The sequence below is a fragment of the Aquarana catesbeiana genome, linkage group LG07 (genome assembly GCF_042186555.1).
Source record: "Aquarana catesbeiana isolate 2022-GZ linkage group LG07, ASM4218655v1, whole genome shotgun sequence".
In the NCBI taxonomy this organism is placed as follows: Eukaryota; Metazoa; Chordata; class Amphibia; order Anura; family Ranidae; genus Aquarana; species Aquarana catesbeiana.
This window is the reverse complement of record NC_133330.1, coordinates 25,469,857-25,484,908: the sequence shown is the minus strand read 5'-3', so window position 1 is coordinate 25,484,908 and position 15,052 is coordinate 25,469,857. Positions and strand designations below refer to the sequence as shown.

The window sequence follows — 15,052 nt, the reverse complement described above, 5'->3', positions numbered from 1 at the left end:
GTGGGTTGTGCTGAAGCTCAGAAAGAATAAAGCTCAGAAGAATAAAAAAGCAGGGTAAGGGTAGAAGAGTTTAACTCGTTCTACTTGGGAGGATATCTGGTTATTTGGACCCTTTATATGTGGTAGCAAGAGGTACCCATCTCCTAGAGTGACACAGAAAACACCAGTGGGACCTTCCAGTTGTTGTAAGGCCATTCAGGCAAAGGCTCTCGTAGAGAGTCAAGTGATGGAATAGCAGACGTCACAGTAAGAGAGGTAGGGAATTATAGTAGCCATTCTGGAAGGAAGCAGGATCTGTAAGAGGTGGTACCTCCTTTTTTTGTGTCACACCAATAAAAACAAATTTGGAAATCCATTTTTTAGACACTTTCTAAAGTGCAAGATCTTCTTACCCCCCCCCCCCCCACCCCTTCACCTTTACCACCCCTCAAAAAGCTGCACGTATACAAAAAAACACAGGATGGATGGATTGGCACTAAGCATAACAAGAAAGCATTACTGGCAGCGGGGTGCTATCGCGGCCGGCTTAGATCACGGTCTCAAACAGGGTGGCTTTCTCCTTGTTGAGTGTCACCAGAGAGTCGGGAGGGAGAAGCTTGGTCTCCGCTTCTGGAGTGAGGTACTCAAGATGGTGGTGACCCCAAACCGGGGTGGTCAGGTGGTGCCAGCGCTGTCAAGAAAAGAAGGACATATCAGGAACTGTTAGCTGTAGAGAACCTGTTACTTTCTGTTGGACAATTAAACATATCTAAAAAAAAAAAAGAAGTACAGTAAAACCTTGGTTTGAGAGTAACTTGGTTTGAGAGCGTTTTGCAAGACAAGCTACATTTTTAAATACATTTTGACTTGATATACAAGCAATGTCTTTATATAAAAGTAGCGTCATGTCACAACTGAGTATAACACAGAACAGAGGCAAGTGTAGCAATATGGTTACATTTAATGAAGGTACAACATTTAGAAACTCACAAGGTTGACTGCCCCAGTCGAAGTCTTTTAAGACGAAACGCGCCGGCCTTGCCACACTTGCTCCACACATTGCTTTTTATACCTTTATTTTTATACTTGTGATCACTAGTACTTGTACTCATTGACTTTTGATGTACTGTAATCTCTTTTAAAATAAATACCGTCCGGGTTTTTTTGACCTACACCATATCCAATTGAGTCCATTTTATACACATCAACAGCTTCCAGATGGCTCCCCCACAAGTTGGAAGCTTTATACCACGTTGGAGAGTGACAAGGACCCAGGATCTTCGGCTTGACCATCACGGATGAGGAGTGACACCATCCCATACAGAGTGATCATCTTCCTGCCAATCCTAACCCTGTGGCACTTGGCTCACATAAGCTCGATTGACCCACCACCGTATGGTTAGTGGGTCCACCATATCTGGTAAGAGCACCCACCTTATTCCTTCTACAGAAGATTTCTTCACATCTACAATTGCATAGTTATTTACATATTATTTGTGCTGTCTTTGTTCAATTGAAGACCTGCTACTGAGCATGAGATGAACATATTCTCTGAATTTTCATCAATTATTTCATCAATTATTTAGTCCAACTTCAGTGAACATTGGATTTCATATTAGTTCACTTATTTTTTATTATTGAACATCACAGTTCATCGTTTTTTCTTTGTAGCGCTACACTGTATATTTGTATGATGATTAAAAGAGACACATTTAAGTATGCAGGCATCCGGGGTAAAGCTGTCCACATAGACCGCCCTCCTCACCGCCATCGACGTCATCCCTTCCACGCTGCGCTCCACGAGCGCTACAAGTCTCACTTTTAAATCGCTCCACTGCAGGGTAGTCTTCCTGGTCACAATTGCAGACTGACAATGGTGAGAGCCGGCAAGGCGGGGGATGGTCTTTGCGAACAGCTTTACCCCGGATGCCTGCATACTTAGATGTGCCTCTTCTAATCATCAACCATGTGAGTTGCTAAATGTTGTACCTTCATTAAATGTAACCATATTGCTACACTTAGAGGCGCCTCTCTTCTCTTTTATACTCTGTAGCTCCTGCTGGATTTTGCTTCCTTTGTGGAGGCTTCCATTTGTGGATGGACATTTTTATCATTTTATCACATTGCTATAATCTTTTTATATGGACCATAGACTGAAGGACTTATGAATAAATGGTTGTGAAACGAACCATCCGAGTTTCCATTATTTCTTATGGGGAAATTTCGCTTTAATATACAAGTGCTTTGGAATACAAGCATGTTTCCGGAACAAATTATGTCCGTAATCCAAGGTTTTACCGTATTCCAAAAATGTGTGTAGCACTTGTTGGCCCAGCAGGCCAAGCTGGAGCTCAACGTCCCAAGAGATGATTTTTTTTTATACTTGTACAATTTCATACGTATGGTAGAAACCTCCATCCGCAACTGAGAAGCTAATTATTTATATATTTTATTCTTGCCTTTGGTCTCTTCTCTTGAAAAAAATATTAAAACCAGAATGTAAAAAGAACCCATCACAAGCTGCCTTAAGACACGTGAATATTCAGTCATTATTTAAAGTCTGCAGGCTTACCCAAGAAGGATTATTTCTCATATTTGGATTAGTTTACTTAAAGTGGATGTAAACCCAATGTCATCCTTTGTAAACTACCGCCATAGGGGTTATCTATAAGGATATACATGTCTCCTGCACGTATCTTTACCTGTCAAATGTCTCCCCTCTGTCTGTTATGAGACCCGAAAAACTGCAGATTCTGTGGGCGGGGTCTGTTGTCTGGGGCTCGGTGGGTGGAGTCGTGATGTCAGTAGACTCCCCGCCCACCTCTACACTCCCCGCCCACCTCTACACTCCCCTTGTCAATATGCATTTTCTCCTGTGTATTTCTTACACTGAACTTCTGCTATGATCTCTAACATCCAGTGAAAAGACAGGAAAGTAACCACATGACTTCAGCATGCCAAATCATGCTGAGGTGTGGAACAGCCAATCCTGGCAAAGCTGCTGAAGAAAGGAGTGGGGGAGGGAATTAAAAAATAATGCATGTCTTAGGCTAGTGCACGAGATATGTAAATCACCTGTCACTCACAGCAAGGGGGAGGAGTTGTCAAAGTTTTTCTCAGTTTGTCAAGATTTATCTCACTGAACAATAAAAGAGGATTGCTCAGAGATGGATTAACTCTTCGTGGCAAGACTGGGCTCAAATGATAGGAAATCTTATACTCTACATTATGATATAAAAAAAAATAATAATAATTTCGGGTTTACATCCACTTTAAAGTGTTACTAAACCCACAACAGTAAAATCAGTCTGTATGTGCAGTAAAGAATGCTAATATATATTGTTTATAATCACTGTAGAACCTAAGGGGTTAATCCTTTGCATTGTGTAAAAAGGCTGTTTGATCCTGTCTTCTCTGACTCTCCCCTTCTTCCACTGCCCCCTAATAATTTCCTGATAACACAGAGTCTTTGGAGTCAGGCTGCACGTGCTCAGTTTGGTGTGTATTGCTAGAGAGGTTTTTTTTTTTTCTTGAAAGGATGCATATGATCAGCACAGGGCCAATCAGCACCATCCAGACAGAGGGTCGGGGGTCTTGAAGTCTCATAGGATGGTCAGAAAACTTCTCCTACAAGCTTTAACCAGTCCTCGGCCGGACACTGATAGAAGTCACAAGACTGCTCTATATACTGCTGATGAGAAAAGGTATTTAGCAGTTTATATTTACTAAAAAAATTGCATTTCCATGTTCTGTGTACTGTGGGAGACCAGATATAGTGAATGCAGAGTCCTGGTATTAGTAACACTTTAATCCACGCCTGCCACTTGTATTTGGATTATAGGATAAAAAAATAAAACCACCAATCCACACATAAAAGTCCAGATTATTTAATTTTGGATCACCAAGAAAAACCCAAAGCATTTTGGGGGTTGTCCCCCTCTTTAGGGCTGAATAAGGTTAAAGGAATGAAATCTGGACCAGACAAATTTATTAGAAGTTTCAGTAATATATATTGTTGATAACCCCATTGAAAGCCTTAAAGCAGAATTTCAACAACATTTTATTTTTATTTTTTTTAATGCATTTCTTACGATCATTACATTGACTAATGCCACTCGCTTATATTGTTAATTTCGCTGCTAGATTGCAGATTATAGATGAATAAATACCTTATATTCTGCTGTCTCTGCAGTTCCCATATTGCTTGTGGGCATGTGAAGCCCACATGCAGAATCTTCCGAGATACGGTGCAGCTGAGCGACCAGCATGCACCGCCCGTTCTCCCACATGCGCAGTATGTTTGACTCGCAGCGCCATAAACTTCTGACGTTGCCATCACAACGGGCGGCGTCTTCGGAAGTGCCCGCCCCTTCGTTGATGGCAACGAAGAAATCTCGCGATGCTGAGCGGCGGCGATCCACACTGACTCCTGGGAACTATGACACCAAGCTCCCAGGAGACGGTGCGCCGCAGGGAAATGACGTTATCAGCCGCGGGTGGGAGAAGGAGGAAGTAAAATGAAAAAGCTTATAAACATGGTAAGGTGACAGAAAAGAAAAAAACAAAAACGATCGATGATGAAACTATTGCCATATATATGTTACATAAGAGAAAGTTAAAAAAGTGGGTGGAATTCCGCTTTTAATGTCACTTTACTTCATCAGCCTGAGCTGAAAGTGAGATTTAAAGTGGTTCTAAAGGCTCAAGGTTAGAATGCATGAAGTCAGAAATCTTCTGTGTGCAGCCCCCCCAATACTTACCTGAGCCCCATTGCGATCCAGAGATGTGCTTGATGGCTTTGGCTCTCCGGGGACTCTCCCTCCTCATTGGTTGAGTGAGCAACAGGAGCCATTGACTCCTGCTGCTGTCAATCAAAGCCAGTGAGCCAATGAGGAGAGAGTGGGGGTGGGGCTGAGCTGTGGCTCTGTGTGCGAATGGACTTGGGAGCCCCCACAGCAAGCTGTTTGAACTGGGAGCACGTGGCAGGAGGGAGGGGCCAGGAGTTCTGGTGGGGGGACCCGACAAGAGGAGGATCGGGGCTGCTCTGTGCACTACTACACAGAGCAGGTAAGTATAACATGTTTGTTATTTTTAACTTGCCTTTATTATTACTTTAAGTAGTCCACCAGGACCTGTCAACAATAATTTTGATATTGTCCAGTTCAGAATTCCTTCTTTTGAGTTTATTCAGTCCTGAAAAAATGGGTACTTTTACAACCCCAGAAACGCGATGGCCTTTCCTTAACAATCTTAAATACAGATTACTTTATGAATCCCAAAGGGAAATCGTTCTTTAAGGGTAGAGATTGCGCTAGACTGACTCGGTCGGTCCAGCGCGATCTTTCCCACGTGGGCAGGTGGGAAAGGTTCTTCTTCCAGAGACTAATGCCTGGCTTCTGGGGAGGGTGGTGGGCTCTGCTAGGGGCCTGGGCTGCTGCCTCAGGGTACAGCCTGATGGTCAGTTCCATATGTACTCCAGAAATGGGGGTGTAAAGGAGCACTCAGTGTCCAGTAGATGTAGGTATAAAAATGTTATATTAAAGGCTAAGTTCACCTTAATACCAATATAGCATTCATGTACTTTTTTTGCAAAAATATCAAAATAGAAAGTGAATGGTAACAAAAAGGATCTGGGTGGAATTACCCTTTAAACTCCTCTTTTGCCATTAATCAGTCTACTGGGGCAGGATGGTCTGGATTTAGTGTTGTTATTCTAGTGCAGGTCTACTTTAATACGGGATCACCTTATATCTCTAAAATAAATGAAACTACAAGAACTAAAATGTATCCACTATGAAGTCACACTCACCTCCCGAAGAGAGCCCTTAGATCTCAGTATCTTGCAGAGCACAGTCATTGGAATACACAACATGGAGGACAAAGCGAGACCCCAGCCAATGGCCTCACCCCACCACGGGTAGATGTAAGTCTTGTTGTATGTTAAGGGTTTGTAGTTGATTACATGAAACACAAAAATACCCTGAAAAATATAAACCACAAAAAGTTATTCCACATATCGTCCTAGCTCTATCGGGTAATTAATGATTTTTGTAGAATGTGTACATTTTTTTTACATCAACCCAGTTATAGGATATTAAATATATTAAAAAATTATATTATTATAATAATAATTATATATATATATATATATATATATATATATATATATATATATATATATATATATATATATATTTTAATAATAATAATAATAATAATATATATATATATATATATATATATATATATATATATAATTATTATTATTATTATTATTATTATTATATTATATATTATTATTAAAAAAAATGTTTATAACTGTATGTGATTAACACCTGCAATGACAATATTTAGTATACAAAATTTTACATGCATTTATTTGAATGTTTCTCTATAGTTTACAGGAGGGCCAAGCTGGCCAGGAAAAGCAACAGAGGCAGCAGTGGGCATAAACTATAACATTGCTGGGGTTGCTTGAGCAGCTTGCATTTTTTTTTTCTTTTATAGAACCTTGTGAATAAAATTTAACCTCAGGGATTACCCTGAGAAAGTCACACGTCCCTGTGACGAAACACATAGGGGCGGGACCTTTTGGTGACGTCATCGCACGCACGGAGGAGACACAAGAAGTGCGGTATTTATGCGGCTAGCGAGGGCCAATGATGGACGGGGTTTGTTTCTATTGCTGCGAGAAGTAGTTGCGCTGCAGGCACCATAAAAATGTGAGTGCATTATATCTGAGTGGCATAAATAAAAGGTTTTCAAAAAGGTGAAGCGCTACGGATTATTTTCTTTTCTCTTGATGATGTTTGGGGGAGGAGCTGAGTTTAAAAAAGGCATCTCTCATTGGAGGGTGGAGGATCGGCTTTAAAGGAGACACAAGCTTTTTTTGACCGTGCATGTACAGTATATATGGGTCATATCCTGAAGGTGAGGGCGCAACTGGCTGTGGAGGTGAAAATAAAGAGGAGAAAATTGGTTTTCACAAAAGTTGTGCACATTGTTGGATTTTAATGGAAGAATTATAGAGACCTTTTCTGGACATGGGACATATTTTATTTTATTTTTTTTGCATGAAATTTGTTTTTTATTGAAATTGAATTAGTGTGACATATGTACTGATAAACGCTACACCATTTAATATTGACAGTGATGATGGTGAACCTATTTTTTTAATTTTTTTTACAAAATATATATGTTACAATTCATTCAAAAATAATTAATTAAAAATAATTTATGAAAAAATATTATTAATAAAAATGTATTAAAAGGTCAAAATAATAATGCAATGTATTTATATTTTAGTTTTATTACGTGTTGATCCTGCCAATAGAGCCGTTATTTTTCACTTCCTGTAACAGGGTGACAACATTTGTTCTGCAGTGGAATTGCACAGCAGTGTTGTCACCATGTAGTCTTAGATGGACTTGTAGTTTGAAATAGGCTAAGCAAAAGACAAATAAATTAAAGCTGTATTAAACCCATAAGCAAGCATCTATTATATTACAACTTACCAAAAATTGGTTTTCACAAAAGTTGTGCACTTTGTTGTATTTTAAAGGAAGAAGCATAGAGACCTTTTCTGCACATGGGACATATTTTATTTTTTTATTTTTTGCATGAATTTTGTTTTTTATTGAAATTTAATTAGTGTGATATATGTACTGATAAACGCTACACCATTTAATATTGACAGTGATGATAGTGGACTTTTTTTAGGTTTTTTTTTTTTATTAAAAAATAATAATAATTTTAAAAAAATTATTATGATACAATTCATTCAAAAAAAAATAATTAAAAAATCATTTATGAAAAAAATATTATTATTAAAAATGTATTAAAGGGGTCTTAATAAGGCAATGTATTTATATATTTTTTTATGATTCCCGTCAGTAACATAGTTTTATTACGTGTTGATCCTGCCATTTGAGCTGTTATTTTTCACTTCCTGTAACAGGGTGACAACATTTGTTCTGCAATGGAATTGCCACCGTGTAGTCTTAGATGGACTTGTAGTTTGAAATAGACTATGTAAAAGACAAAGAAATTAAAGTGGTATCAAACCCATAAGCAAACATTTTTTATTTAACAAATTACCAAAACTTGGTTTTCATAAAAGTTGTGCACCTGGGACATATTTTGTTATTTTTTGCATGAATTTGGGTTTTTATTGAAATTTAAATTAGTGTGATATATGTACAGATAAGCGCATCACCATTTAATATTGACAGTGATGATGGCAAGGTTTTTGGTTTTTTTTAGTTTTTTTTTTTTAAATAATTAAAAAATAATAATAATTTAAACATAATTATGATACAATTCATTCAAAAATAATTCATTAAAAATGTAAAATAATTTATGAAAAAATATTATTATTATTAAAAATGTATTAAAAGGTCAAAATAATAATGCAATGTAGTTATATTTATTTATGTGTGCTATAAAATGATTAAAAAATATGATTAATAATAATATATTGTATTAAAAAGTGCTTATATCTATATTTTCAGGGTCCTGCATTCAGTAAAATCACAGTAAAATTAAATTTGGCAAAGCCTGCCTCACTTACCACACAGACGAGGGGAGTGATCACAGACCAGCACCACTTCATGTACGGCAAAGGCCGGTAACCGATCATCCGAGCAACGTCGTCCATGAACCTGTCCGCCCCTGGAGAGCACAATTCTGTGTTACACGAACTACCAACACACATACAACATTTATTGATTGTAGAAAAGACTAATTTAGAAGGGAAAGAAGCCTAAATAAAATACCATAGTTTAATATTTTATGATATAGTGTACAGAAATGTGCTGTGTATTCCAAGAACCAATCAGAATATTGCTTTAAAGTGGATTTATAGAAAATTAAAAGTTGCAGTTTGTCACTAGCAGTTTTTTTTTTGTTTTTTTTAATAGATTCCCACCAGTAACTGTTTTATTACTTGTTGATCCCGCCAATAGAGCCATTATTTTCCACTTCCTGTAACAGGGTGACAACATTTGTTCTGCAGTGGAATTGCGCAGCAGTGTTGTCACCGTGTAGTCTTAGATGGACTTGTAGTTTAACATAGTAAAAGACAAACAAATTAAAGCTGTATTAAACCCAGAAGCCAATATTATTTATAATATTAAATTAAATATTTATTATATTGCAGCTTTCCAATTCTAAGATGTGATGGCTGCATTCGTTTTCTTTTTTAGGGCTTTTTTCTCTTTATTTTCAACTGGTGGTCCAGACAGTAAATCTGTGATATTTTTCCTTGCAGCAAAGATATGAACATGCACTATTATTTTTTTTAAGCTGAACTCCAAGCAGATATCAAAGACACAAATAAATGCAACTCTTCATTCATTCATACTTCTTAAAACATTTTTTCTTTTTAAATGAAAGCAATGAATGTGACCTGGTATCAACCTCAGTCACTGTACAGCAAAGCTTAGACTGAGGGAGTGAGAAGCAGAACGAGGAGCCAATCACGTGTGCCGCAGTGCATGGACCATGCTGATAGGAGGAGAGAGCAGAGTGATAGAGAGGTGAGATCATCAGTCTTCTGCCTCCTAATTTTATTATTCATAAACAGGCTATAGAAGGGACGAGGCCTGTGGGTCTAAACTGCGGCAGAGAAAAAAAAAGGCCAGGGCTGTACTGTGTAGCAAAGCTGTGTTAATCTCAGAACTGGATGGACAAATATACAAATCTTTTGATGTGTAAAACAGCTTTATTTGATATATGTTGTATTTGATATACCATGTGTATACAGTATATATATATATATATATATATATATATATATATATATATATATATATATACACACACACACTGTCTCACAAAACTCACATTTTTGTAAATATTTTCTTCTATCTTTTCATGTGACAACACTGAAGAAATGACACTTTGCTACAATGTAAAGTAGTGAGTGTACAGCTTGTATAACAGTGTAAATTTGCTGTCCCCTCAAAATAACTCAACACACAGCCATTAATGTCTAAACCGCTGGCAACAAAAGTGAGTACACCCCTAAGTGAAAATGTCCAAATTGGGCCCAAAGTGTCAATATTTTGTGTGGCCACCATTATATTCCAGCACTGTCTTAACCCTCTTGGGCATGGAGGTCACCAGAGCTTCACAGGTTGCCACTGGAGTCCTCTTCCACTCCTCCATGACGACATCTCGGAGCTGGTGGATGTTAGAGACCTTGTGCTCCTCCACCTTCTCTTTTAGGATGCCCCACAGATGCTCAATAGGGTTTAGGTCTGGAGACATGCTTGGCCAGTCCATCACCTTTACCCTCAGCTTCTTTAGTAAGGCAGTGGTCGTGATAAATGTGAGAAAAGTCCTGGACAGCCGCACTCAAAATGATAATCGCCTTTATTGATAAATACATTAAAAATACATGCCACAACAAGAAGTACAGGAAACTGACGCGTTTCACACTATAGTTAGTGCTTAATCATAGCCAGGACTTTTCTCACATTTATCGCTACTAGCATTTCTGGCACCTGAGGCTTCCAGTTTGGAGGAGAGGTTCCTGATTGACTTCCTAGAGCGGTGATTCTTCTTTTTCCCTTACTTCTGGAAGGCAGTGGTCATCTTGGAGGTGTGTTTGGGGTCATTATCATGTTGGAATACTGCCCTGCGGCCCAGTCTCTGAAGGGAGGGGATCATGCTCTGCTTCAGTATGTCACAGTACATGTTGGCATTCATGGTTCCCTCAATGAACTGTAGCTCCCCAGTGCCGGCAGCACTCATGCAGCCCCAGACCATGACACTCCCACCACCATGCTTGACTGTAGGCAAGACTCACTTGTCTTTGTACTCCTCACCTGGTTGTCACCACACACGCTTGTCACCATCTGAACCAAATAAGTTTATATTGGTCTCATCAGACCACAGGACATGGTTCCAGTAATCCATGTCCTTAGTCTGCTTGTCTTCAGCAAACTGTTTGTGGGCTTTCTTGTGCATCATCTTTAGAAGAGGCTTCCTTCTGGGATGACAGCCATGCAGACCAATTTGATGCAGTGTGCAGCGTATGGTCTGAGCACTGACAGGCTGACCCCCCACCCCTTCAACCTCTGCAGCATTGCTGGCAGCACTCATACATCTATTTCCCAAAGACAACCTCTGGATATGACGCTGAGCACGTGCACTCAACTTCTTTGGTCGACCATGGCGAGGCCTGTTCTGAGTGGAACCTGTCCTGTTAAACCGCTGTATGGTCTTGGCCACCGTGCTGCAGCTCAGTTTCAGGGTCTCTGCAATCTTCTTATAGCCTAGGCCATCTTTATGTAGAGCAACAATTCTTTTTTTCAGATCCTCAGAGAGTTCTTTGCCATGAGGCCCCATGTTGAACTTCCAGTGACCAGTATGAGAGAGTGAGAGCGATAACACCAAATTTAACACACCTGCTCCCCATTCACACCTGAGACCTTGTAACACTAATGAGTCACATGACACCGGGGAGGGAAAATGGCTAATTGGGCCCAATTTGAACATTTTCCCTTAGGGGTGTACTCACTTTTGTTGCCAGTGGTTTAGACATTAATGGCTGTGTGTTGAGTTATTTTGAGGGGACAGCAAATTTACACTGTTATACAAGCTGTACACTCACTACTTTACATTGTAGCAAAGTGTCATTTCTTCAGTGTTGTCACATGAAAAGATAGAATAAAATATTTACAGAAATGTGAGGGGTGTACGTACTTTTGTGAGATACTGTATACAAACACATTATATAGCCTTGTGATTTTCTCAGACTTGCATATAAATCTGTCTGTTGTTTGTTGGTCCTTCTATGAGTGAACTCTTCTCAAACAAATGCTGTTGGCCACATTTACACAAGCTGTCCTCTAATACATTGTGAAAATAGATAATACTGTTGTATGTTGGGGTAATGTCAATGAGTCGACTGGGAAATGTGCACATTTTTAGTTTCTCCCATTTTTTTTTTTACACAAGTTCTGGTCAAACTTTGTCAAACTTTTGCGTTAAATAAGGGTCAATAATAGCTTGAATTTTTGACATACAGTATATGACCTACGGCATGTGTGATACAATAGTGACATCTAGAGGTTGAATTGGGAAATGTTTTGCCCAAAATGAAAATGAAGTAGTGAAAAAGGGGGCCATACCCACAAGGGAATGGGTAAACATCATAGCTCCCAACTGTCCCTGATTTCGAGGGACTGTCCCTCATTTGGAAACATGTCCCTCCTTCCTCCTCATTTGTCCCTAATTCTGGAATGATCTATACAGCATAGTTGTACAGTGCCTTGAAAAAGTATTCATACCCCTTGACATTTTCCATATTTTGTCATGTTACAACCAAAAACATAAATGTATTTTATTGGGATTTTATGTGATAGACCAACACAAAGTGGCACATAATTGTGAAGTGGAAGGAAAATGATAAATGGTTTTCAAATAAATATGTGAAAAGTGTGGGGGGCATTTGTATGGCGCCCCCCAGAGTCAATACTCAACCACATTTCACTGCAATTACAGCTGCAAGTCTTTTTGGGGATGTCTCTACCAGCTTTGCACATCTAGAGAGGGACATTTTTTGCCCATTCTTCTTTGCAAAATAGCTCAAGCTCTGTCAGATTGGATGGAGAGCGTCTGTGAACAGCAATTTTCAAGTCTTATCACAGATTCTCAGTTGGATTCAGGTCTGGACTTTGACTGGGCCATTCCAACACATGTGTAGCACCCTGCTGTTTAGGCAGGGTTGCGCCTAAATTTACCTGCCAGGTATAACTACCTTGGCTAGGTGTTGAGGATCAGTTGATTTTACTCTAAAGCCGTGTACACACGGGCGGACTTTTTGACGGACTTTCAACGGACTTCTGACAGACTTTTTAACGAACAGACTTGCCTACATACGATCACACCAAAGTCCGACGGATTCGTACGTGATGATGTACACCGGACTAAAATAAGGAAGTTCATAGCCAGTAGCCAATAGCTGCCCTAGCGTCGGTTTTTGTCTGTCGGACTAGCATACAGACGAGATGATTTCTGGGTCCGTTGGAGTTATGACGTAAAGATTTGAAGCAAGTTCCAAACCTAAAGTCCGTCACGATCGGATTCTCCGCCGGACTCGGTCCGCCTGTGTGTACGTTGCATTAGTCTGTAATTGCTGCACTTCTCTCTTTTGCCGCTAGGTGGCCGGGTACCTGGTGGCATTAGATAAGAGAAGGGCAATGCAAGGTCAGATTATGGGTACATGGGGTATCCCAAAAAATGGGCAGGGGTTTTCTTAAATCCCTTGGCCTGCTGGGAGAACCTATATATTTGGGTGGAGTCAGGTGATTGATGTTCTGTGCCACCTGGACGGCTGTCTGGGTGGACTTCAGTTGTATTGCCCGGGCTACTAGACTGGAGATTAGGCCTATCCCGGGCACATGTTCCTACTAGGCCGTGTGAGGGCCTATCCAGAAGCAAGAGAGCAGCGCAGGGTTGGGATTGCGGCTTGCAGTACAACCAGAAGTGACGGTTCTGCCGGCCGGAGAACCTGTCGTGGTCGGAGGTAGAGGGGGAGCTGTCGCCACCAAGGGACCATCCGCCTAATTACCAAGGACCACAGTGAGTAGCCGAAGCAAGTACCGGAGCAACATTCTCACCAACCGGGGACGGTGAAGAATCAGGAAACTTCAGCGGGTACCAAGCAAGTAGGTTTGCAGTTGTGCCATACTCTTTCCATTTTCGGATGATGAATTGAACAGAGCTCTATGAGATGCTCAAAGCTTGGGAGATTTGTTTTTATAACCTAACCCAGCTTTACACTTCACAACTTTATCCCTGACCTGTCTGGTGTGTTCCTTGGCCTTCATGATGCTGTTTGTTCACTAAGGTTCTCTAACAAACCTCTGAGGGCTTCACACAACAGCTGTATTTATACTGAGATTAAATTACACACAGGTGGACTCTATTTACTAATTAGGTGACTTCTGAAGGCAATTTGGTCCCGCTATATTTTAGTTAGGGGTATCAGAGTAAAGGGGGGCTGAATACAAATGCCACCCACACTTTTCACATTTTTATTTGTAAAAAATTTTGAAAACCATTTATCATTTTCCTTCCACTTCACAATTATGTGCCGCTTTGTGTTGGTCTATCACATAAAATCCCAATAAAACATGACAAAATGTGGAGAATTTCAAGGGGTATGAATACTTTTTCAAGGCACTGTATATACTGTTGTATGTTGGGCTAATGTCAATGAGTCGACTGGGAAATGTGCACATTTTCAGTGGCTCCCATTGTTTTTACACAAGTTCTGGTCAAATTTTGTCAAACAGCTGTGTTAAATAAGGGTCAGCAATAGCTAAACTCATAGCTCCCAACTGTCCCTGATTTGGAGGGACTGTCCCTCATTTGGAAACATGTCCCCCTGTCCCTCCTTCCTCCTCATTTTTCCCTCATTCTGGAATGATCCATACAGTGTAGTTGTATATATAATACAATTATATCCAATTTCTAAATTGCTGCATTTATAAATTTCAAAAGCCAATATAAAGAAATAGTAGTGCTAAAAAAAGCACTTGTGGGTTTAACCAATCTTTTTTTTCTTTAATTTTCCCGTATAGGGAGGCGTGGCAGGGGGTGTGTCCTATGCCTACTTACTTTTGCTAATAGATGTCCCTCGTTCCCATCTCATAAAGTTGGGAGTTATGTAAACTTTCTAAATAAAAGGCCAGCAACATAAGCTGAAAGGAGGCCTCCATAACAACAAGGAAGGTCTGTGCCAGAGGAAACTTCATTTGAGGATGACACTATCGCCCAATTTCCCGCAATCTCTCGTAGAGTAGAGCCTGGGGCCCTGGTTGCCTATGGAGATCGTAAAGCCACTATAACCTGAGCTATAAAAGTTTAGTGTGTTCCTGCTGTACACAGACCATTGTTCACGCTCATTAGCTAGGAAGTTTAGGTAGCGTGTGCACGTGTAGATTCGACAGTCTTGTACTGTTTTCCTATAATTGTAAATAGTTTATATGTACAGCATTTGTTTAGTAAAGCACAGTAATACACTACATAGGTTTTTATTGCTTTCTTGCTTTTGACAGCA

The 15,052-nt window shown here is 39.8% G+C and overlaps 1 protein-coding gene across 1 annotated transcript in view; it reads right to left on the bottom strand.

Moving 5' to 3' along the window:
- Positions 1 to 428: 428 nt before the first annotated feature.
- The window catches only part of LOC141102801 (sodium- and chloride-dependent creatine transporter 1-like), a 115,532-nt gene continuing 100,908 nt past the window's right edge, over positions 429 to 15,052 (bottom strand). The window contains exons 12-14 of the mRNA XM_073591816.1: positions 8,549 to 8,649; positions 5,789 to 5,959; positions 429 to 670 (exon numbers count right to left, since the gene is read on the bottom strand). Of these exons, the coding sequence (XP_073447917.1) occupies positions 527 to 670; positions 5,789 to 5,959; positions 8,549 to 8,649 (416 nt within the window). The 3' untranslated portion in view covers positions 429 to 526. The remainder of the gene's footprint in view (positions 671 to 5,788; positions 5,960 to 8,548; positions 8,650 to 15,052) is intronic.